This window comes from Pelodiscus sinensis, chromosome 3, assembly GCF_049634645.1.
Source record: "Pelodiscus sinensis isolate JC-2024 chromosome 3, ASM4963464v1, whole genome shotgun sequence".
Classification (NCBI taxonomy): domain Eukaryota; kingdom Metazoa; phylum Chordata; order Testudines; family Trionychidae; genus Pelodiscus; species Pelodiscus sinensis.
Window position 1 is genome coordinate 99,114,945 of NC_134713.1, and position 22,056 is coordinate 99,137,000.

General features: G+C 44.0%; 1 protein-coding gene across 1 annotated transcript; it reads left to right on the top strand.

Moving 5' to 3' along the window:
* The first annotated feature begins 5,304 nt into the window (after positions 1-5,304).
* On the top strand, positions 5,305-21,002 carry ABRACL (ABRA C-terminal like). Its single transcript, XM_006112705.4, has 3 exons — positions 5,305-5,600; positions 16,457-16,528; positions 20,456-21,002. Exons 2-3 carry the CDS (start codon positions 16,468-16,470, stop codon positions 20,638-20,640), a joined length of 246 nt encoding a protein of 81 aa, XP_006112767.1. The 5' UTR covers positions 5,305-5,600; positions 16,457-16,467; the 3' UTR covers positions 20,641-21,002.
* Positions 21,003-22,056: the final 1,054 nt, after the last annotated feature.

Consider the following 22,056-nt stretch of genomic DNA (forward strand, 5'->3'; position numbering starts at 1 on the left):
TTATAGCTTTTGCAAAAGGCAGGAACCCTTTGTTTCAAAGCTTGGTTTCCATGCCAGTCAATAGAAAAATATTGACATCCAAAATGGAATCCAGCACCAGATGAAGTGTATCCACAGCAATTACATCAGGGGCGGGCAATACTTTTTGGTGGGGGGCCACTCCAAGACTTTGGAAAGTGGTCAAGGGCCGCACTTTTCTGTGGAGGGGGCGCAGGGTCAAGGATGGAGGCTGGGTACAAAAGGGCACATGGGGTAAGAGGCTGGGTGCAAGAGATGGTGTGAGGTCTGAGTGGGAGTTTGGGTGAAGGACATAGGTCAGGGGAATTCGGGTGCATGGTCTGGGAGGGTGTTTGGGTGCAGGAGAGGATTCTGGCCTGGAGAAGGGGTGTGGGAGGAGATCCAGGGTCTGGGATGGAATTTTGACCAGAGGCCACAAACAGAGGTTTGGATGGTGACCTGGGGGAAGGAGTTGAGGGGCAGGAGTGCCAGAGGCAGGCTCTGGCTGGAAGGCGCTTACCTAAGTGTCACCTAGCCAGCAACCCCAATGCAGGCTGAGCTCCCTGCCTGCCACAGCCCCAGATCACTTAGAGCTGCAGGCTTATTCCCTCTATATGGCTCTCAGCTCCAGGAGGGGGAAGAGGCTTGTGTTGCTCCCATTCTCCAGGCCAATCTCTCAGCTCCTATTTGCTGGTTGTTTCCTGTCATGGCTCCTTCCCCACTCTGGCATGATAAATGCAGAAGTGGGGGCCAGCAAGTGTACCCCAAAGCCTTATCTACCAGGCTTTGGTATCAAACTCCCCCCAAAATCTTAAAAACCTAGATCTTGGGAATAAAACTTCCGCTGCCACCACCCAAATGTTGATAAAGAAACCAGGGGAAAGATCATTTGGGAAATCTTACCCCTAAAATAAAAATCAGGGCACACAATTAACCACTGCCAGGTTAATAAAAGAAAAGAAAGAACTTTTATTATTACAACAATATTCCTGTTGCAAACATAATGACTAGATAGGGAGGTAACAAAATATACTCATGGAGAAACTCCATGGGCCTAGAACTTAGTTACAAAGAAAAGCCAAAACATCTTTTAAACAGTGCCAGATCTCAGATCCCATACCCAATCCATAAAACAATAGAACCTAACGAAACTACCTAAACTTTACCCTACTTACAGAAAATGAAGAATGGTGTCTTGGAGAGAGAGAGACATGCTTGTCCCTCTCTGTAGCTGCAGAGAGCTCTCTCAGAGACAAAAGGGAGAAAAAAAAACCCAAATTCCTTTGTCCCAGTTTGAAAAGTCCCACCTACATTCCTATTGGTCACTCCACCTGGCTAGGTGTAGTTAACCCCTTAATCCCCAGGCTGCTGGCTAACCCTCATAATCATGACATTTCCAATCAACAGATGCTGAGAGACTGGTTGGGATTAATTCCTATTGGCTGATTGTTTCTGGCCAATAGGAGCTGAGGATTGGGTTGAGGATCGGAGAGATTACACAAAGCCTCCCTTTCCCTTCAGAGCAGAGTGCTGCCAGAAACCCATGGCAGCTGTGTGTCTGAGGGTGCTGGCAGGGTGGTTTGCGGGCCTGGTGGCTTTGCAGGCTGGATCCGTCCCCCAAACCGCATTTTGCCCAGCCCTGCATTACATAGAGGCTGTCTGTTGCATCCTCAAAAAGGCTCCCCAGGTAGGAGATTAACTTCTTCTAAGACCTATTGTTTTCCTAATGATCCATTTCCCACCCACTGTCTAGAATAAAAACATATTATTTAGTAGACACTACCCAGGTGTAAACACATATGAAATACCGATACAAAGTTAATATTCCTAACTTCAGATACAAAAATGATACATGCATACAAAGAAAATAATCATATTCAGCAAGTGACCTTTCCAATGACATTTTACATGATTTATCTTGCATAAAATACTTCAGAACTATGTTATAATCTCACTGTGAAGCATATGGGGTGCAGTGCCACACATATAATGAGATGTGGATATGGGCAAGGGTAGGGCTGCACTGAAACAACTTTCTAAAGAGAAAACAACTGTATAAAATAATCCTGCAAACATACAAGTAACTGTGTATATGGGTAATCCCATGCAACTCAGCGGGATTACCCATGTAAATGTCTGAAGAAGACAGGGTCCAAGATGGTGGACAGTAGCTAGTAGCTAGCTTTTCTATTTCTGCTTTTTCTGTTTTCCTGAGGTTGGTCAGCCATAATAGCCAAGACATCCAGTAAATGCCTGTGAAAGATCTTCAGAATTAGTTGGAAAGAGTTTCTTTCAACATCAGAAATTGTAAGGAGAGGAAATCTTAAAGCATCAGTAAGAAGTCAATGGACCTATTTAGGACACATTTTAAGAATGCCATAGCAAGTGATAATAGGTTGCCAGTGCTCTCGCTAATTATTTCCATCCATGAGTGAAATAAATTTTATATGCACTGAGGCATGTGTGGATATGCATCACCAACAGAAACACATGCTGGCAACTATGAGTGCTCTGGGTAGCACCTGAATTAGGGATGTAAAGGACTAGTCAACTAGTCACTCCCCTCCTCCCCCGCTGTCTCTATCAAATAGAGGCACGGGGAGGGGGGAATGAGGGTACTTCAAAGTGACAGCATCATGCAGAACCTGGGGTCAGCTGAGGAGTCCCCAGCTGATCCCAGACTCCATGCAGCACTGCCACTTTGAAATGCCATATGGAGGCTGGGATCCCATTTGACCCTGGGCTCCTTGTGGCATTTCAAAGTGCAGAAATGCTCCAATGGGGCTCTTCTACATTTCAAAGTAGGAATGCAGAAGTGCCTATCGACTAGTAAATTAATCAATATTTAAGATCTTTAACCTGAATCTCTCCTGGGTGGCTGCCCAAGCATACAGCTTACAGAAAACGCTGGTCACCACCTGAAAAAAGACAAAGTAGGTGACCTACAGTAACATTATGCAGCACAACACAGAAAGAAGCCAAATCCATCAATAAGACAATCAGAAGCCTTACAGATACTATAGGACTAAAATAAATGGTGGAAATTGTTGGTTGTCCTATGAACCAGCAGGTGCAGGAGCATAAAGAAAGAAGAAGATGACCTTCTGGAACTAGTATAAAGCCAGAGTAATTGGCTTTTGTGCCAATTTCCTGCACAGTATAAGAGTGGGAGAAAATCCAACCCTCAACCTATGGTCAGGCTATTGGGTTGCAGTCCAGGCTAAGTAGCAGTGACAGAGAAGCAATCATATGACATTTTAAAAGCTCATATGACATTTCTATTTCAAGGTGCTGCTGCATCTTCAGAATATTCTTGATCTGATTTTTCTGATGAAAAATCTTGTATAAATCCTATTTTACTGACAGATTGGCATGGCTCAACAAACAAATTTATTCCTCTATTTCCAACTGCAGTAGTGTCTAGATTTTTGCTTGCCTTATCACATCCCTGAGACATCACTGATTTGCTGCCAGTCTGTTTCCCAGATCTGCCACAAGTAATGCTTTTGTTCTCGGTGGAAATGATGCTCTACTGTCCCATTAAGTTAGAGACCTAGGTTAGGGATGTGGAAGGTTCTCTGTTACTTGAAACCTTGAAAGCAAGTCTGGTCATCTGTTTAAAAGATGTTACAGCTCTAACAGAATTATGAGCTTTCTGCAGAAATTGTTAGGTGAGATTTTTAGATGATGACATTGGTGCCTACTGGCCCTAAAATCTATGAATTACACCCATTTTTCATATCTAGTGGAACTGAGAGGTAAGCAGAGGCACTGATGACCACCTGTGACATTTGGTCAAAATGCAATATTTTTTATGTTGTAGGACTACACACAAAACAAATCTTTATTTTTCCAAGTACTGTATATGAAGGCAAAGGAAAAAGTTATGTTTTCTATAGCACCCTATAGTAAAGAGAGGAAATCTTGCATTGTATCCTTTTTCCTTTTCCTGCAGATTGCTTAAGTTAACTGTACATTCTTTGGGGGTATTGCCTTGGGTTCTTATGTCTGTAAAGCACAGCACAGTTTGGTGTGGTATATAAATGATAATATTATGTTTTGTTCAGGCTTATCTATCAGCTGATATTATTTTCCTGATTGGTTCTAGTAAATATTTGCCTCTCCTGTTACAAAAATACTAGATGGTGACTTAATAAAAATATCAACATAAAAATCCCTACAGAATTGGAGATCTTAGAGGCTCTAGTTATATTATCCTGGAGTAGATGTTTCTGATATCCTTTTCAATAGCTGAGTTAATTCACCTAGCAGCCTCAAGTGTTCTGTGGGTCCCTAAGATGATGCAAGTGTAGTGGTGAGGTAAAGGAAATCTTGCACCAAAGCAACATAGAAAAATATATTATAGAATGAATGCAGCTCAAGAAAGGGGAAAAAGATTTAAGTCATCCTATCTCTTTTGTGCCACATTGTAAGGGCTGCAAGAAGGGTGGGGCAAGTGGGTTGCTAGTCCTGGGCATATCATAATTAAGAGCGCAAAGATGCAATAAGAAAAAATAATAAGCTGCAAAAGTGAAGAGTGAGACACGTGCTAACCTAAGGAAAGGGGGCACATAATTACAGGCAACCCCCGACTGATGACCACCTGACTTACGACCCCTCTGCATTTACAACCTTTTTTTCATGCAGGATAGCTCCTAAAACCCCGCAATTTACGTCCGCAGCTTGCATTTATGACAGTGTACAATACATACTCTGCGCATCATCCCAAAAACAGGAATTGCATAAGGTCAGTCAGACTCTCCAGTTAGCAGCCGCTGCTTGAACTGCGTGTGCATCTCCATCACATCGGTCTTCGCTTTTTCGTTATTTTCGTGCATTATTTGAACTATTTAGTGTCATTTTCATCCATTTCTGTCATCAGTTTTGGCATTTGTAGGGTATGAAATGGGTTTCCAGGAACGGAAACACCATTTATAACATTGTGCCTATGGGAAATAAGGGTTTGACTTATGATGGTTTTCCAGGAACCAATTAGGTCGTAAATGTGGGGGTCACCCATAATATTTTGCCCTGGGTGCAAAAATACCTAGTTATGGCACTGCAGGTTGTTTTCTGGCCCTCACCTCCACTTGCTTTTGTATCTGCTGCAGGTCTTGAAAGTCTGATGTTATTAAATAGGCATGGGGATGAATGATTTAATTTGTCCTGCAAGTGCCTCACCTGGCCTCCTGGCAGCACTGTGCTTAAACCTCCCAGAAGTCACGTTCAGAGAGATTGTGTGTGTGTTGGGGGGGAATTTGCAACAGGCAACACAAAGATCGGGGGGAGAGGCTGGTGGGGGAAGGGAAGCTTTAGCCCCTGCATGAACTCTTGCGCTGGGGCTGCACAAAGGCAGACGCTAAGTTGAATTCACCCACGCCCCTCCCGCGCCACCACTCTCCCCGCACCATCCTCATAGGCGTCTCTCCATTCGTGTGGGCGGCACTTTCTCCCGGCACTTGAAATATACTTGTTGCAGCGCCTTGTCTCTGCCGCCCTCCCCCCCCAGCCACCACTTCCTCCTGCATTCGGCATTTCGGGCTGCTCTAAGGGGGCTGTCTTCTGATTCCGGCAAGAAAGCCGCCGGGCGGGCAGTTAGCGGGGTGAGTACCTGCCGGGCTCCCGGCGCCGCGGGGGGCAGCAAGCCGGGGAGGAGGGGAAGGGACTGACTGCACGCGGTCGTTGACTGGCCGCAAAGCAGCAGCAGCAGCAAGGGAACTGGGCGCCCGCCCGCGGGGCAGGGGCTGAGAGAGGCGGGCTGGGGTCTTTGCTCCCCCGGGGTTGGGCGGGAGGAGCCCGCGCGGCAGTAAAAGGCGCCGGGGCTGGACCCTGCGGGATCCATGCGACACGCCACTGCACAAGGTGGGTGCGGGGTGGCCCCACCCTAGGGAAGTGCCTGGCTCCCGCTCAGTCGAAGCGCCAGGGAGGCCAAATGCCTCTGCCCTCCCGCCCCGGCCAGTGGCAGGCCCCGGGAGGGCTGGAGGAGAGGGACTGCGGGGCAGATCCAGTCCACAGCGTTGGCTCTTTCCAGAAGAGAGCAAAGGAGTGTCTCCCGCGCGCTGGGCGCTCCGGGGCTCTACCTTAGGCTCCGCTGTGCATTGGGTTCTCAAACCATCCCCCCTCCCCCCGCCCCAGGGCCTGGCACAAGCTCCTTTGTTGCATGTTATTGCGTGTCTGGGACATGCTGCTTTGCTGGGCAGGAGACAAGCGCGGTTTGTTGTTAATTATGCATAGAGGGACTATGGAGTAGAGAGATGGAGGCAACAGGAAGGAAAAGCGCACGGGATGAAGCGCGGCTAGAGGCTATCAAAACTTGATGTACCGTGACCCTGTGCTACTCCAGGAGAGGCCCCATGACCAAATAGGGTGTGTAAGATCAGGAAGGAAGTTAGTCATGCCCCACATACAGATCTTTTATTTACTGTGCACTAAGTTACTACAAAGGAATGTGCTTAAACACACACAGGGTCCAAATGCAGGGGTTTGTTTAAAACTAAATTGACAAATTTGCAAAACGATCAGAGTTCTCTTCCTCTGACCTCCCAAGTCTCACTCAGTTGAAGTGAAGCAAAATGCAGGACAATGTAGCACTTTAAAGACTAACAAGATGGTTTATTAGATGATGAGCTTTCGTGGGCCAGACCCACTTATTTGATCTGAGGAAGTGGGTCTGGCCCACGAAAGCTCATCATCTAATAAACCATCTTGTTAGTCTTTAAAGTGCTACATTGTCCTGCATTTTGCTTCAACTACCCCAGACTAACACGGCTACATTTCTATCACTATTCAGTTGAAGTGAGTTTGTAGCAATTGTTTGAAGCGTCTCTTTTGAGGAAGAGCTTTTTCTTCTTGTGTTTCAATAAGCCATTAACAACATTACCTGAAATCTCTCCCTATGCAAGTTGTCAGATCTGAACAGCATTGGGTGCAAAGGTCAGCAGACAGGCTGGTCAGCAAAAAAGAAATAGTTGTATTGCATTCTCATGCATTACGCCTTCTTTGAAAAGTTTGCTCAAAAGGATAGCCTCTTGAAATGGACATCTTATACTCTAACCCTGTAACAGACTCTTCTAGCAGAGTCCCTTGCTCTGATGTAGAGTCATGGGCTGTCAGTAATGTGGGCAAGGGAAGGCAGAGCCTTCCCAAAATTGCCTGCACAACTGACCACCTAAGGCGGGAGCTGCTACCAGGAAAGGCTGAGGCTGCGGTTCAGCAGCCTGGCTTCAGCCGCCAAGGAAGGCAGCCTGGTTTTTTCCACCTGCCGCTGCCTAGAAGCCCACTTGGAGGCATCGGGCCACTGTGCAGCAGCCTGGCTTTCCCCACCCAGTACAGCATGGGAGCCCAGCTTTCCCTGACTGCTGGCAAGGCATTGGGCTGCTGTGCAGCAGCTTGACTTTCCCCGGCCACCAAAGGGAACCAGGCTGGGGCCACAGCATGGCAGCTGCAGCTCTATACAGGCCTGGAAAGATCAGGCTGGGAGTAGGCATGTCCTAGGCAGAAGGGGCGGGGTTGGGGCATGCCTTCCCCATCTGGCCTTTCACCTGATGCCTGTGTGTAGAGTTCTGTTGACTTCACCAGTATACAGTGAGGAAATGTGGGTCATGCTAGCAAATCTTCATGTGTCATTGGGACTCTGGAATTATGGTAGGGCTGTGCCACTATAGTTAAGGTTGCATCATTATTTCTGTTTAAAGACAGAGTTTTCTAAGTCCTTTGTAACTGAATGTATTGTTTGATTCCTTTGAAATTTAGTATGCCTCAAGAAGGTTAATGAGCCAAATTTGTAGAGCCCTGCAAGGATACAAAGTTTTACATCCACATCTGTATCCCCAAAAATGAGCTATCTGTGGATGCGGATACTAGGGATGTAAGCGAGTAGTCAAGTTGAGTACTTGACTACTCGCTTACTCTCCTCCCCCCCCCCCCACTGTTTCCTGACCCTCCCCCCTACTGCCTCATACAGAACCAATGTTGGGGGGAGCTGACATAAAAGCCAGTTCTCCCCAGCACTGTCTCCATGGTGTTACCTCTATTAGAGGTGGGGTGGAGGGGAAGAGGGAGGAGGCTGGAAGCAGCCCCTGCCTGTGGCCAGCCCTGGCTGCCACAAATGGGCTGCTGAACTGAGCAGTCCCAGCGTGTGCTGGCTCTGGACCACTGTGGCTCTGCATTTTAAATGTAGTAAGAGCTACCATGCTCTAACTACATTTAAAATGCAGAGCCACAGTGGTCCCAGACTGGCACAAGCTGGGACTGCTTGGTCTCAGCTTGCGCCGGGTCCAGCAGGCCCTGTTTGTGGTGGCTAGCCTGGGCTGGTGTGGACAGGCTCTGGGAGCTGCCCCCGCTGCAGCTCTGCAGAGCGGCTTCTCTTATTGACTAAGCATGTAGTCAATACAAGTTGTATCAACTACACAAGTAGCCAAGTAACTGCTTCTTAATATCCTTAGTGGATACCTGAAGATAAAAAGCCAATAACAGCAAATTTGCAGGGTTCTAGATACAAAATTTGTATCTGCATCCACATCCATGTCTGCAAAAACGAGCTGTGGATATCTGCATCTACATTTGCGGATGCAGATAATAACCATGGATATGAAGCAGGTGTCCATGGACTTTCAGAGTTCTACAAATTTGGGATCATTTGAGCCATGGGTCCCAAAGATATAGACCTTGAAATAAATAGCAATGTTTCGTGTGTGTGTGTGTGTGTGTGTGTGTGTGTGGATTGCTTTCACAGTGCTAGGAAACAAATTGTTGATACAATGTGGGTCAAGGTGGTCTCAGTAAATGTTTGGGGACCTACACTGAGAATGTTCATTTAATTTTTTTACAGTAGAACTGCACCAATAAGAAAAATAATTGGACTGTTTTCCTTACCTGCTATTGTTTATGCTTTAAAGCTTGAGGGGCTCAAAAAGCTGATTAACCAATCAGATTTTATGGAAATTTGGTGCCCCTCAGGTTGCACTAATGGGTATCATTAGTGATGCAAATGTAGGGTCATTTGACTGAGGTTTCTTAGTTACAAGTCCTCTACACCTCCTCAAAAACCCAGTTTCCTTCTGCTGCCTTGTACTGCTAACCTGAGAGCTATTAATGACTGGATGAATCACACACCTCATTGAGATTGATGGTGGTGAACTCACCATTTAATTAATATAACTAGTATTAATTAATGATAAGCCCCACCTAAGACAAAAGGAGTCTTGCACTGAATGGCTACTGCATTTATCAGTCATGGGTAACAATTTTATTTGGTGTGGGGAAAATATAATGAGTATTTTTTGGGGGGGAGGAAATGAGAAGAAAGGAGTGGTATAGAGGGGAGAATTGGGCTGTGTCTAGACTGGCCAGTTTTTCAGGAAAATCAGCCGCTTTTCCGGAAAAACTTGCCAGCAGTCTACACTGGCCACTTGAATTTCCGCAAAAGCACTGACGATCTCATGTAAGATTTTCAGTGTTCTTGCAGAAATACTATGCTGCTCCCGTTTGGGAAAAAGTCCTTTTGCGCAAAACTTTTGCGCGAAAGGGCCAGTGTAGACAGCTCAGATTTGTTTTCCGCAAAAATGGCGATCGGGGCTTTTCTGCGGAAAAGCACATCTAGATTGGCACGGGCGCTTTTCCGCAAAAAGTGCTTTTGTGGAAAAGCGTCCGTGACAATCTAGACACTCTGTTCCGAAAATGATTTTAATGGAAAACTTTTCCATTAAAAGCATTTCCGGAAAATCATGCCAGTCTAGACGTAGCCTTGGAGAAATATTGGGAGAATGGGTTGGGGCTGCAGCAAAAGGAGTGGGCTTAGAGGAATGTGTGGTAAGAGAGGTAAGGGAGTCCTGGCCAATGTTTCCTCTAATCTTTTCCATCCATGTGCGAATTTTTTTCCATCTGTGTGTGGAATAGATTTTTGTGTGCACGAAGGCATGTGTGAATGTGAAACGCAAATAGAAACACAGCCTGGCTGTGTGCGCTCTGGTAATCAGCTGGATGGGATCTGTATTTTTCCTGAATGGCCGCACAAGCCCACAGCTTACAGGGAACACTCCAGTTCTGGCTGTGCGCCCCATCCCTGCAGCTCTGCCAATGCATCCCAATTCCCCTGTACCCTACAGCTTGCCACTGTACCCAACCTTCCTGTACCCCACAGCTCTGCCAGTGCACCCCAAAGTTTCTGCTTCCCCTAGCTCTGCCAGTGCATCCCAATTCACTATACCCCATAGTTTGACCAGTGCACCTCAACCCTTCACCCCTCCACCAATTTAGTTGACTATAAGTTCCTTGGGACAGGGACTTCACTGTTGTTTTAGTGCTGTGGTAGTGCCACTATAATTGAGGTTGCATCATGATTTTTGTTTAACAGGTGACCTTTCTAAGTCCTCTTAAAAACTGACCCAATCATTTGTGATTCTTTGAAATTTGGTGCCTGAACAGGGTGCAAGGTAGATTAGTGACTCAAATTTGGAGTCATTTAAGCTATTGGTTGCAAAGATATAAGCCCTGAAAAAATAGCTATTTTTCAGAAAAGTTTCCAGATGAGGTTTCTTTGCTCAGAACTAGAGGTCAAATTATTGGTGTGATGCAGGTCAAAAATATTTCAGTATGTTGAGTTTTACCCAAGGCAAGTCTGGGTAAAATTTTACCCAACGCAGTGTCTGATCCTTCAGATATGTGTGCTCTTCATAATGTAATGCAGGTATGGGGAACTTTTTTTGGGTCACTGGCCACTGACGTACAGAAAAATCAGTCAGGGGCTTTAGATCTGCAATTGTGTGTCCAGGGAGATTGAAGTGTTCCCCTGCAGGTTTTTGTATGTTGCCATTCCTAATATCTGATTTGTGTCCATTGATTCTTTTACGCAGGGACTGTCCAGTTTGGCCGATGTATTCAGCAGTGGGGCATTGTTGGCACATCGGCCAAACTGGACAGTCCCTGCATAAAAGAATCAATGGACACAAATCAGATATTAGGAATGGAAACATACAAAAACCTGCAGGGGAACACTTCAATCTCCCTGGACACACAATTGCAGATCTAAAGGTAGCCATCCTGCAGCAAAAAAACTTCAGGACCAGACTTCAAAGAGAAACTGCTGAACTACAGTTCATCTTCCAGTTTGACACAATCAACTCAGGATTAAACAAAGACTGTGAATGGCTAGCTAACTACAAAAGCAGCTTCTCCTCTCTTGGAATTCACACCTCCAGATCAGCTACTAGAAGTGGGCCTCATCCTCCCTGATTGGATCCAACCCTTCCTGATTGGATCCACCTGGTCATCTCTAGCCTGATTCTGGCCTGCATATTTATACCTGCCTCTGGAAATTTCCACTACATGCATCTGATGAAGTGGGTCTTTGCCCATGAAAGCTTATGCTACAACATTTCGGTTAGTATAAGGTGCCACAGGACTCTTTGCCGCTTCTGTTGGAAAAGGTTCTCTCAAACCTATAACTATCAGTATTTTGGAACAGAAACCCCACCAGTGATTTCTCTCACATTCCACTGTTCATCCATTCAACCAGGAACACCATTCCATTGTAACTTAGTTGTCCTTCACTTGGTAGCAGGTTGTCCTCTTGCAGAATACTGAGTTGTGCAAATCACATACATTTATGGGGCTAGCAGAATAAAGGCATGGATATTAACAGGCATACTAGGGCAATGCATAGAGGTTAACTTTGCATTGGCAATCTTTACTGTGCATTTCCTTGTTTACAGAAGTTTCAGTTTGCCAATTGAGCCTTGTGCCAGAGGAGGACCTGTTACTAAGCAACCTTAACTCTGAATTAACATACATTTATGCCAGTAATAAAGCCTGACCATGTAAGTCCAATCCTGATTCTACTAAAGTTAATGGAAAGTTTAGTGGGTTCAGGCTTTTAACCTAACGTATCATTATACTGAAGTATCTGTACCATCAGACACTTTAGACATATTTTAGGTCATAAGAAGTACATTAATAAAACCTTATCCTTCTATGCTATGGCATTTTTCATTAGTAGATCTCAAAGCCTTATATTAAGTATGTGTCGTTATCCCATTTTACAAATGGGGACACTAAGGCACAGAGTGGCAATGATAACATATTTCTAGGTATACCAGCAAAATAATACAACACTCTTCTGCTAGGCAAATTTCCAGGATGCAAACTGAAGGTTTGTTTTCCTGATAACTGGTGAAAATCATGTAGGAGGTCACAAACAGTACTAGTATAACTAATGTTAGAGTTAACATTTGTTTTGATATTTGGCATGGAAGATTTGTTCCGAAGTAAAGTGATATCTAATATCTAAGTACTGCTTCAAATAATAATTTTGTATCCATTCTTCCAATCATGCATACCTTAACAATCTCTTTTGACTTTTAGTGGAAATTTTGAAAAAAGGACTAGTTCATGCTCAGACTCCAAGATGTTCTTTCCTAAACTGATGGTGGGGGGGGGGGGGGACTTAAATTAATTTTATTTTCAAATATAAGTCAATGATGCTACTCCTATATATTAGACTGTAAGCTACTTGGGACATGTTGTCTTCTATGTATCATATAATGCAAAGGTCTTTGCCATCCCTTTAAATTTAAACAAAAAAGGAACACCAAATTTGAAGGATTAATTTGCTACACTAGCTAATATAATTAGAATTTCAATATCGTGTTGCCATTTAATTTTAAACACGTTTTGAAGAGGTGGCAGCACTGCAGCATCTGCTGTTAGGATATTGTTCAGTACTTGACAACATCCACTTGCATGTTCATGATCAATCATATTATCATGCTTTAGGGAAGAAATGTAGATTGGATGAGGTTGTGTGTGCCAAATCCCCTTAACCCATGCACATGTGAGGTCTTCCTGTAAAGCCACATAGGTGGTGGAGCTGGCTTTTTAAATAAACTTTAACACAGTAAGAAGGAGGTGTATAACACTGGAAAAACTAGCCTCCCATGTTTATTATTTCAATGCCTCCATGACAAACTTGCTCACTTTAGATAAACAGCGATTATTCTTTTTTTTTTTTAGATCCCAAGTTTGCAAACTGAATCTTGTATCTGAAAGTCAAATTTTGTCCTTTGCTCTGTCATGTGTAGTAAAGGATCTGAAAGTGGGACCAAGCTAAAGATTCTTTTGATGAATGAGTGCAGGAGAGAAGAACCCAGCCCACACTTCCATAGTCAAATTTGTTTTGCTGGGCTAACAGGCAATTAAAAGTAGCAAACTTATTGTTGTCATGTCAAAAGAGATCAGTCCTCACTTTTAGTACACACAAGGAACAAATATGTTAAATAATAACAATAAAAAAATTATTCTGACCATTACTGCCCTCTCGCTGTTCTATAAGACCCAGTCAAAAGTGCTAAGTATTAGGGATGTTAAAATGTGTTTATTTGTGTAAATGTGTAACTGCTAAAAATTTCAGCAGTTCCACGTTTACACGTTGGGGAAAATGGGGGAGGTAGGAGCCAGTGTTTGCGGGGAGCCAGCTTTGAAGCCAGCTCCCCACAGCACTGGCTCCCGTTCCCCATTCCCCTTCCCCACACTGTTGCCTCTGTATCAGAGGCAGCAGCACGGGGGGCAGGAGCAGATGGCTCCATGGGAGGCAGGGCTCACGGGGAGCTTAAAAGCCAGCTCCCCACGTGCATCTTCTTGCATCTCCCCACGATTCAGAGGCTGCAGTGCGGGCTGAGTGGGCATGTGTAATCATGAGGGTTAACTGATGAGCCCAGGCTCATGGGTTAATTGTCTAGTCAAATACACGTTCACATCCCTACTAAGTATTTCACATAAAAGTTCTGGGATTTTAGAATATAAAGTACTTCTGTGCCATTATTGGCAGAGAGGCAGTGATCCCTATCCATCTTTCAAGAATTGATGATGGGGACTAATTTAACTACTCAAGAGAGAACTCTTGGAGTCATTGTGGATAGTTCTTTTGAAAACATCAACTCAATGTACAGCGGCACTCAAAAAAGCAAATAGAATGTTAAGAATCATTATAAAAAAGGGATAGAGAATAAAACAGAAAATATGTTATTGCCTCTATATAAAACCATGGTGCACCCACATCTTGAATACAGATGTGGTCGCCTCATCTAAAAAAAAATATATTGGCGTTAGAAAAGGTTCAGAAAAGGGCAACAAAAATGATTAGGGGTTTGGAATGGGTTCCATATGAAAAGAGGTTAAAAAGACAGGGACTTTTCAGCTTAGAAAAGAGGAGAATAAGGGGGGATAGGACAGAAGTCTATAAAATCATGACTGGTATGGAAAAAGTGAATCAGGAAAAGTTATTTACTTATTCTCACAGTATAAGAACTAGGGGTCACCAAATTAAATTAATAGGCAGCAGGTTTAAAACAAACACAAGGAAGTTTTTCTTCACTCAGCGCATAGTCAACCTGTGCAACTCCTTGCCAGAAGATGTGGTAAAGTCTAGGACTTTAGCAGGGTTCGAGGAAGAGTTAGATAGATTCATGGAGGTTAGCCAATCAATGGCTATTAGCCAGAATGGGTAGGAATGGTGTTCCTAGCCTCTCTTTCTCTGGAGGTGGGTAACAGAGGAGGATTGCGTGAGGATTACCTGTTGTGTTCCTTTCCTCTGGGGCATTGGGTATTGGCTACTGTCAGCAGTCAGGATACTGGGCTGGATGTATTGTTGGTCTGACTCAGTATGGCGTTCTTATGTTCTTAATTGGTTATGTCCATTGGACCCATTCAAGGAGTCAGATTCTAATGAGAGGTGCAGTTTTGCATCTCAAAATAACTCTCGTTGAACTTGACCACTCAGGTTTCCTTGTACTTGCTTGTTGATGTACAGCACACTGCACTGCATTAATTTCTCATGGTGACTGGCTAGAAAATACTAGGTCCCTGAAGAAATGATGTTATTTTAGTAGGTGGTTAGCATCAAGTAATGTATCAGCATGGTAAAAATTCGTACTGCCACTGCCTTTAAATGAGGTGCAAGAGACCCTGAAAACTTGTACATATTGTAAATCCCATGACATTTTTCAAAAACACAAGATTATTAACCCTAGTATTTTGCCCAAATAATCATTTGGGTAATTATGGTCTTTTTACCAATAAATTATTCTTCACTTCCCGCCCTCGACTATTGTACTTGTATAGCATTGATTATTGCCATATTTCACAGCACAGGAAGTTGCATTTGTGGGCCAAGATTTTTATAATACATACACAAGGGGCAAATTCTGTGTTTTAATAGTTCTTTGGGATCACTGTGAATGAAAGTAAATATTGGTATAATTGTGTACAATAGGGCATTTTTCTAAAATTTCCTAGCACTACTAAAACCAATTCATTTTCCTGGCTATAGTGCTGGTGGGAGTCCATGGGTAGATAAAATACCAGTGATTATTGGCCTTTTAGCCCCTCAATGTTGAATAAACCTTCTCGGAAAAGGATAGGTGAGTTTGGACCAGATCTTCAATTCAAGTAAATTGGTTTAACTCTACTGACTTCCGTGGAACAAGACTAATTTATACCACTTGAGGATCTAGTGCTTGAAACACAAATGGCTGCCTGCAACCTTTTCTAGACTGCTCTGAAGGTTGCTCCTGCCAGTGAAGTTGCACTAGATATAGTAATCGTGGGGTATTTTAGGGGAAGATTCTCTTCTATGGCAGACACAGCAGTTAAGTTTTTGCCATGCATTTCACATTTAAAATGTCATGCTAATAATGTAGTTGAGGTTACAAATGCATGACTATGGGCCCAAAATCAGATGCTGAGACAAACTATGGCCACTGATGCTATACGGCAAGCAGAAAAAAGAGAGGTTGGCAAGAAGCAGAGAAGACTGACACGGTACAACAACCAGGAAAGTTTTAAGGGCTACATGCCTGGCACATTATCTAATGGGATTTAAGGAAAGGATGTGTCCTCTTCCAAGGGTAATTGGCTGAGAGGGGCAAGGGGAAAGCTTCTGGGGACTGAAGTTGGTCGGATGAATTGCTTTATGTGGTTGATGTCTGAATAATGAATTGTGCTGGAGGCAAGGGCCTAAAAAAGGACTCAGGTGTGACATTCGCTCTTTCCTGGACTGGTAAAATAGTTACCAGCTTACAAAGACTTACTGTATTGTCAAGCCCAAAAATTCCAAAATCACGAGGCATTCCCTAAAAATCCTGAGATTTAAAAAAAATTAATAGTTTGGGTTCTTTTTATCGGCGTCTAGGTTTTGAGCCTAAAGAGTGCTTTTGTGTCACATTTTCAAGCTTTCCTCTGAAACCATGAGGGCTAGAAACCTACTCTTTTTCATACTGAAACCTCTTCTTGCTTCCAAGATATGGGACTTTGAGTGAAAAATCAAATATTGTGAGACTCATAGCAAAAGTATGAGAGTTGACAACACTGGAGTAATATAAACAAGGATCAGATCAGATGAGTTAAAAGAAATTGCAGGTATTAGTCTTAAGACCTTATATCTATCTAAATGTACATTTATTTGTAGAACGTGGAACAATGAATGTGGAACATGAAATTAACCTCTTAGTTGAGGAGATTCGCCGTCTGGGGACTAAAAGTAAGTATTGTAATTTCACTGATGACACAATTCTAGCCTTTAATGAAAGTAAATACTGGTACCATTGTCAACTTGTGAACCAACTCATCAACCAAGCAGGCTTACACCCCAGTTCTGCAAAAACATAATATATATGTTTAATTTTGACGTCAGTGGCACTGCCCACATTGCATAATGGGGACTACTCTGAGAGCATGAAGATAAATACATGTATAAATCAATACAGGTTGAGGGCCTTGGAATGAAGTTCTGGCTCCATTAAAATCGATGGCAAAATTCCCACTGACTTCAGGATTTTACTCTTGGTCATTAGCTGGACGGGAGTCCTCCAGTGTCAACCCAGATTTTATACAAAGTAGCACTCATTCCTTTTAAAGTCTATACTAAAATAATGATCCAGCATGATACTGTAATAGCATACAGAGTACACTTAAAGTTTGCAGAAATTACCAAGATGGGAGAAGTTGCAATTGCTTTGGTGAATAGGATTACAATTCAAATTGTGTCTGGTCAAACTGGGGAAATGGTCTGTTGGAGTGATATATGTGACTAGTCGAGTATCAGAGGCAGCAAGGCAGCAGGAACTGATGCTGGAGGAGCTGGCTTAAAAGCTGGTTCCCCCCAGCACTTTCTCCATGGTGATGCCTGCCTACCTCTCATGGGCCCAGGCTCACCATGGGCAGAGGCTGATCTGCATCCCGCAGAGCAGCCTCTGTTTGCGGCGGCTAGGGCTGGCTGCAAACAGAAGTTGATCTGGCAGCAGTCCCAGTTCGTAGCCAGCCCTGGCTGCCGTGGACCGAGGCTGCTCCAGCAGCCTGGGTTCGTGGCTAGCCCTGGCTACTGTGAACAGAGGATGCTCCAGTAGCAGTCTCTGTTCACGGCCAGCTCCAACTGCTGCAAACAGAGGCTTCTCCAGTAACAGCCCATGAACAGGGGCTGCTGCTGGAGCAGCCTCTGTCCACGGAGGGTCCCAGCTCCCCGCTGGGACCTCCCATGGACAATGGCTGCTGAAGCTGGCACGAGCCATGACTGAGCAAGCATGGCTCAGACCCAGCTTGCGCCGGGTCCAGGAGCTACCCCTGCTGCCGCTCTGCAGTTTTAATGTAGTAAGAGCTGGATGGGCAGGCAGCCTCCCCACTCAGCTCTCATTACATTTAAACTGCAGAGCCGCAGTGGGATGTAACTCCCGGAGGCTTCGTCCTTTATTGACTAAACTTGTAGTCGAGTACTTCATTTAGGAAGGAACAATCAGTTTCACACACACAAAATGAGAAAACTGCCAAGGAAGAAGTACTATGGAAAGGGTTCTTGAGGTCGTAGTGTGGATCCCAAGCTACATGCGAGTTAACACTGTAGGAAAAAAAAGAAAACTTTATTCTGTGATATTTTAGCAAAAGTGTTGTAAGTCAGATGAGAAGTAGTTCTTCCTTCTACTCTGCACTGGTTAGACTTCAACTGGAGTGGTGCATCCAGTTATGAGCACCACATTTTAGGAAAGATGTGGACAAATTGGAGAAAGTCTAGAGAAGAGCAACAGCAATGATTAAAGGTCTAGAAAATCTTATGAGAGAAGACTGAAAAAATTGGGTTTATTCAGTCTAGAGAAGAGAAGACTGAGAGGGGGATATTATAATAGTTTTCAAGTACAGGCAGTCCCCGACTTACATGGATCCGACTTACGTCGGATCCCTAGATACGAACGGGGTGAGGCAACTCCCGCACATGCGCAGCAGCATTCCCGGGGCTCGCTCACCTGGGTCCTAGGATCCTCCTCCTCCTCGGGCCGGCTCCGACTGGGGTCCCGCAGAGCTGCCGGGCAGAGGAAAAGTGCCTCCCCACGCCCGCTGCCCCCCCCACCTCCCTGCCAGCAACAGGCTGCCCCCTCCCCTGAGCAACAGGCTGCCGAACAGACAAAAGCAGCCTCTCTGCCCCTCCTCCCCTCTATACATGCCGGGCTCCCGGAGCGCAGCAGCGTCCCCGGGGCTCGCTCACCTGGGTCCTAGAATCCACCTCCTCCTCCTCTTCGGCCGGCTCCAACTGGCCTCTGCCTGCAGCAGCTGGCCACAGGGACAGGGATCCCACAGAGCTGCCGGGCAGAGGAAAAGTGCCTCCCCACGCCCGCTGCCCCCCCCCCCCGCGGCCTCGCACCCTGCACGCCTCCCCCCCCCCCCCCCTGCCAGCAACAGGCTGCCCCCTCCCCTGAGCAACAGGCTGCCGAACAGCAGACAAAAGCAGCCTCTCCGCCCCTCCTCCCCCTATACATGCTGGGCTCCCTGGGCAAACAAAGACTCCACCAAAACAAACAAAGTGCTGGCCTCATTGTGTTAGCAAAAAAGGGACCCTCTTCCTAGAACCCTGGGTGGTGTGTGGAAATAAAGCTATTAGCTCAAAGCATGGTGCAGAGTTGTTTGGTATTTGATGAGTTACTCCTTTAGTCCTGAGTTTGTCACAGGGACAGAAATAGATGTGAAATCTTCTGAACAGGGGAACAGACAGCAAAACAAACATTAGAGGGGAGTTAACCTTTCCCTATGCTATCCAAAACTAAAAAAAATGTTTGGCTAGAGTTTCCCCTACAATATGTACCAGTTCCGACTTACATACAAATTCAACTTAAGAACAAACCTACAGTCCCTATCTTGTACGTAACCCGGGGACTGCCTGTATAGAAAAGGTTGTCACAAGGAGGAAGAAGAAAAATTGAACTTGTTAATCTCTGAGACTAGGACAAGAAGCAATGGACTTAAATTGCAGCCAGGACAGTTTAGGTTGAACATTAGGGAAAACTTCCTAATGGTCGGGGTGGGCAAGCACTGGAATAAATTGCCTAAGGAGGTTGTGGAATCTTTGTCATTGGAGATTTTTAAGAGCAACTTAGACAAACACCTGTCAGGAATGGTCTAGATAATGCTACCATGAGAACTGGGGACTGGACTAGATAACCTCTCAGTCTCTTGCAGTCTTATGATTCTATGGTGCTATTGTAGGTGGTTGCTCAACATCTTTGAAAATCAGTTCCAAATTCTACTGCAACATATCACGTCCAACATTCTTAGAACTCTACATTTTTTTTGAAAAGTGTCTATAATGATAAAATAAGAAATGTATGCAAATGGGAACTGGTTCACTAATTTGTTATTCCAGCTTGATTAAATGTAACTCTGTTTATTTCTATTTATTTTAATAAAAATCCTCTTAATTAAATTTTATTCATTACATAACGTTATCTGCTTGTTAGAGAGAATATAGATTAAGTGATTGTTTTTAAATTAATTTACTCAGCACAACCCTAAGGGAGCAATTTTTGTGAGGCAAGGAGGGACACGTTAGCTTTCCAATTTGGACTTGAAATATTAACCAGCATAAGAAATGTTTTTAAAACAAATCAATTTCTACAGCTCCTTTAATAATTTCTTATAGTGCTTTTCATCCAGAGATCTCCATTTTTAACAAAGAACTGCAAGTATAGGTTGAACCTGCCTGGTCCAGCACTCTTGGCATTTCTGGCCCCCCTGTTGCCAGCCCCACCCTGCTCTGCTGTTCCTGGCTCCAGCTGGGTTGCACTAGCTTCCTGCTCCACCTCTAATCTCCCACAGCTGGGTAGCACTCCAGGCTCCTGCCCCCCTCTCTCTCGCATCATGCTGGGCTCCGGACCCCTCTACTTCCTGCAGAAAGCTGGGACTGTCTGATCCTAGAACTTCTGAGGCCCTTCCAGACCTCGGATGTTGCTGGACCAGAGAGTTCTGGTTTATAGAAGTGCAACCTGTATTAGAGTTGTGAAGGGTCACACAAAAGATCATTGATTGAACTGGAAAAACAACCCAGGTCTCCTGTAGTGTGTTGATTGTATTTTGTATTGACCTCTCTAAATACTCTTCCAGCTGAAGGACAATCTACATGCGTTGTAACACTCTGTCTCTGATTTAGATGCTGATGGAAAGTTGAGTGTGAAGTTTGGTGTGCTCTTTGCTGATGAAAAATGTGCCAACCTCTTTGAAGCTCTGGTGGGCACTCTTAAGGCTGCAAAACGAAGGAAGATTGTTACTTACTCAGGGGAGTTACTTTTACAAGGTGTTCATGACAATGTTGATATTTTGTTACTGCAGGACTAATGCAGTTTGCACTTCTCCTATACATTAATTAATTTGTTTCAGGTGAACAATATGCAGACACTTCAGATCAAGGCAAATCATTCTAGTGTATTTTGATGTATTTTTCTATAACTTTATAGTAAAAACAAGACTTATTTTGGAAAATATTTCTTTGTGTATTCCTTCTGTAAACATTATTGTGAATGTGTGTCTTTTACCTTACAATCAATCTATCTTTTTAACTCAGGTAAAGCATTTAAAATGTATTTCTCACTTATTGTCACCATGACAGAAGAGATAGGACTGCTAACTTACTTGTATTTACCAACCAAAATCTGCTGTGAAAGTATAAAATAAGTCATACATAAATTTATATAATTGTTGTTGTTGTTTTCTTTCATTTGTAGAAAGCAAATATAGTTTCTCTAAGTAACAAGGCTACATGCTTTCACTGAAAGTGAATGGAAATAGTTTTGCAATGTAATGCCATCTTTTCATTCCAAATTCCATGGGGAGGAGGTGAGAGCAGGAGAAGCAAATGGCAGAATTTTTTTAAATCAGGAAAGGGGCTTGACTTCCTTGGTCAGAAAGATTAACAGTTCAGCCTTTTCTCCTGATCTCCTCTGTGTAACTAAAACAAGAAGCGATTGTGTCGTCATGGATCACCATGAATTTAACCGGAAATGTTGGCAGGTATGAAAAGTAAAAATAACTTGAACTGGAAAAAATAAAGGAAAGAAACTTGTGGGTTTTTTTAGTGGGTAAAATGTTCTAAATTGTCAGATGTGTATACAGGATGGCCTCAGAGTGTGTTTGTGTGAATGGACTGGGTCCTTACTCCAACAGCAAAGCACACAATAAGAATATTTACCCTGCTATTTCAGCCACACTATTTCACCATCCCCATCACACTGAATTTTAATAGCTCAGATATACCCTTCCCCAAACTCTGCCACTTTTGCACAACCTGTGTAGCCTACCACCCTCTTCTGGAGAGGAGGAGGATTGACTGAAATGGACCTACAGACCAGCAATTCCCCGTTGATTCTAACTCCATAAGAGTTCTGACAGTGGGAAGCACAATTTAAGATAGCCCCTCTACCTTTCTTAGCCTGCATTGTTGTCCCCTGCAGTAGAACAGGGGAATGATAAGCATCCTCCCCTATGTCCCTGGGCAAGAATTAGTGCTAGTAATGGTAAGAATTTGGCCCACAGAGTTACTATCCAAATGCCCTTCCTTGGTTTTGTCTTTAGTGGTAACTTGCACTTTTGTCTTGATATCTCTGATGGAGTTCAATTTATATATCTGTTCTTAAGTACGTTTAAAAAATGTTAAGAATTACGGTTTGTTCAATTAATGTGTTGCTTACAGAAAGCCAACAGTTCCATTAAGTTCACTTCATCCGTGGAGTATACTTTTAACTTTTGATCTAAGAG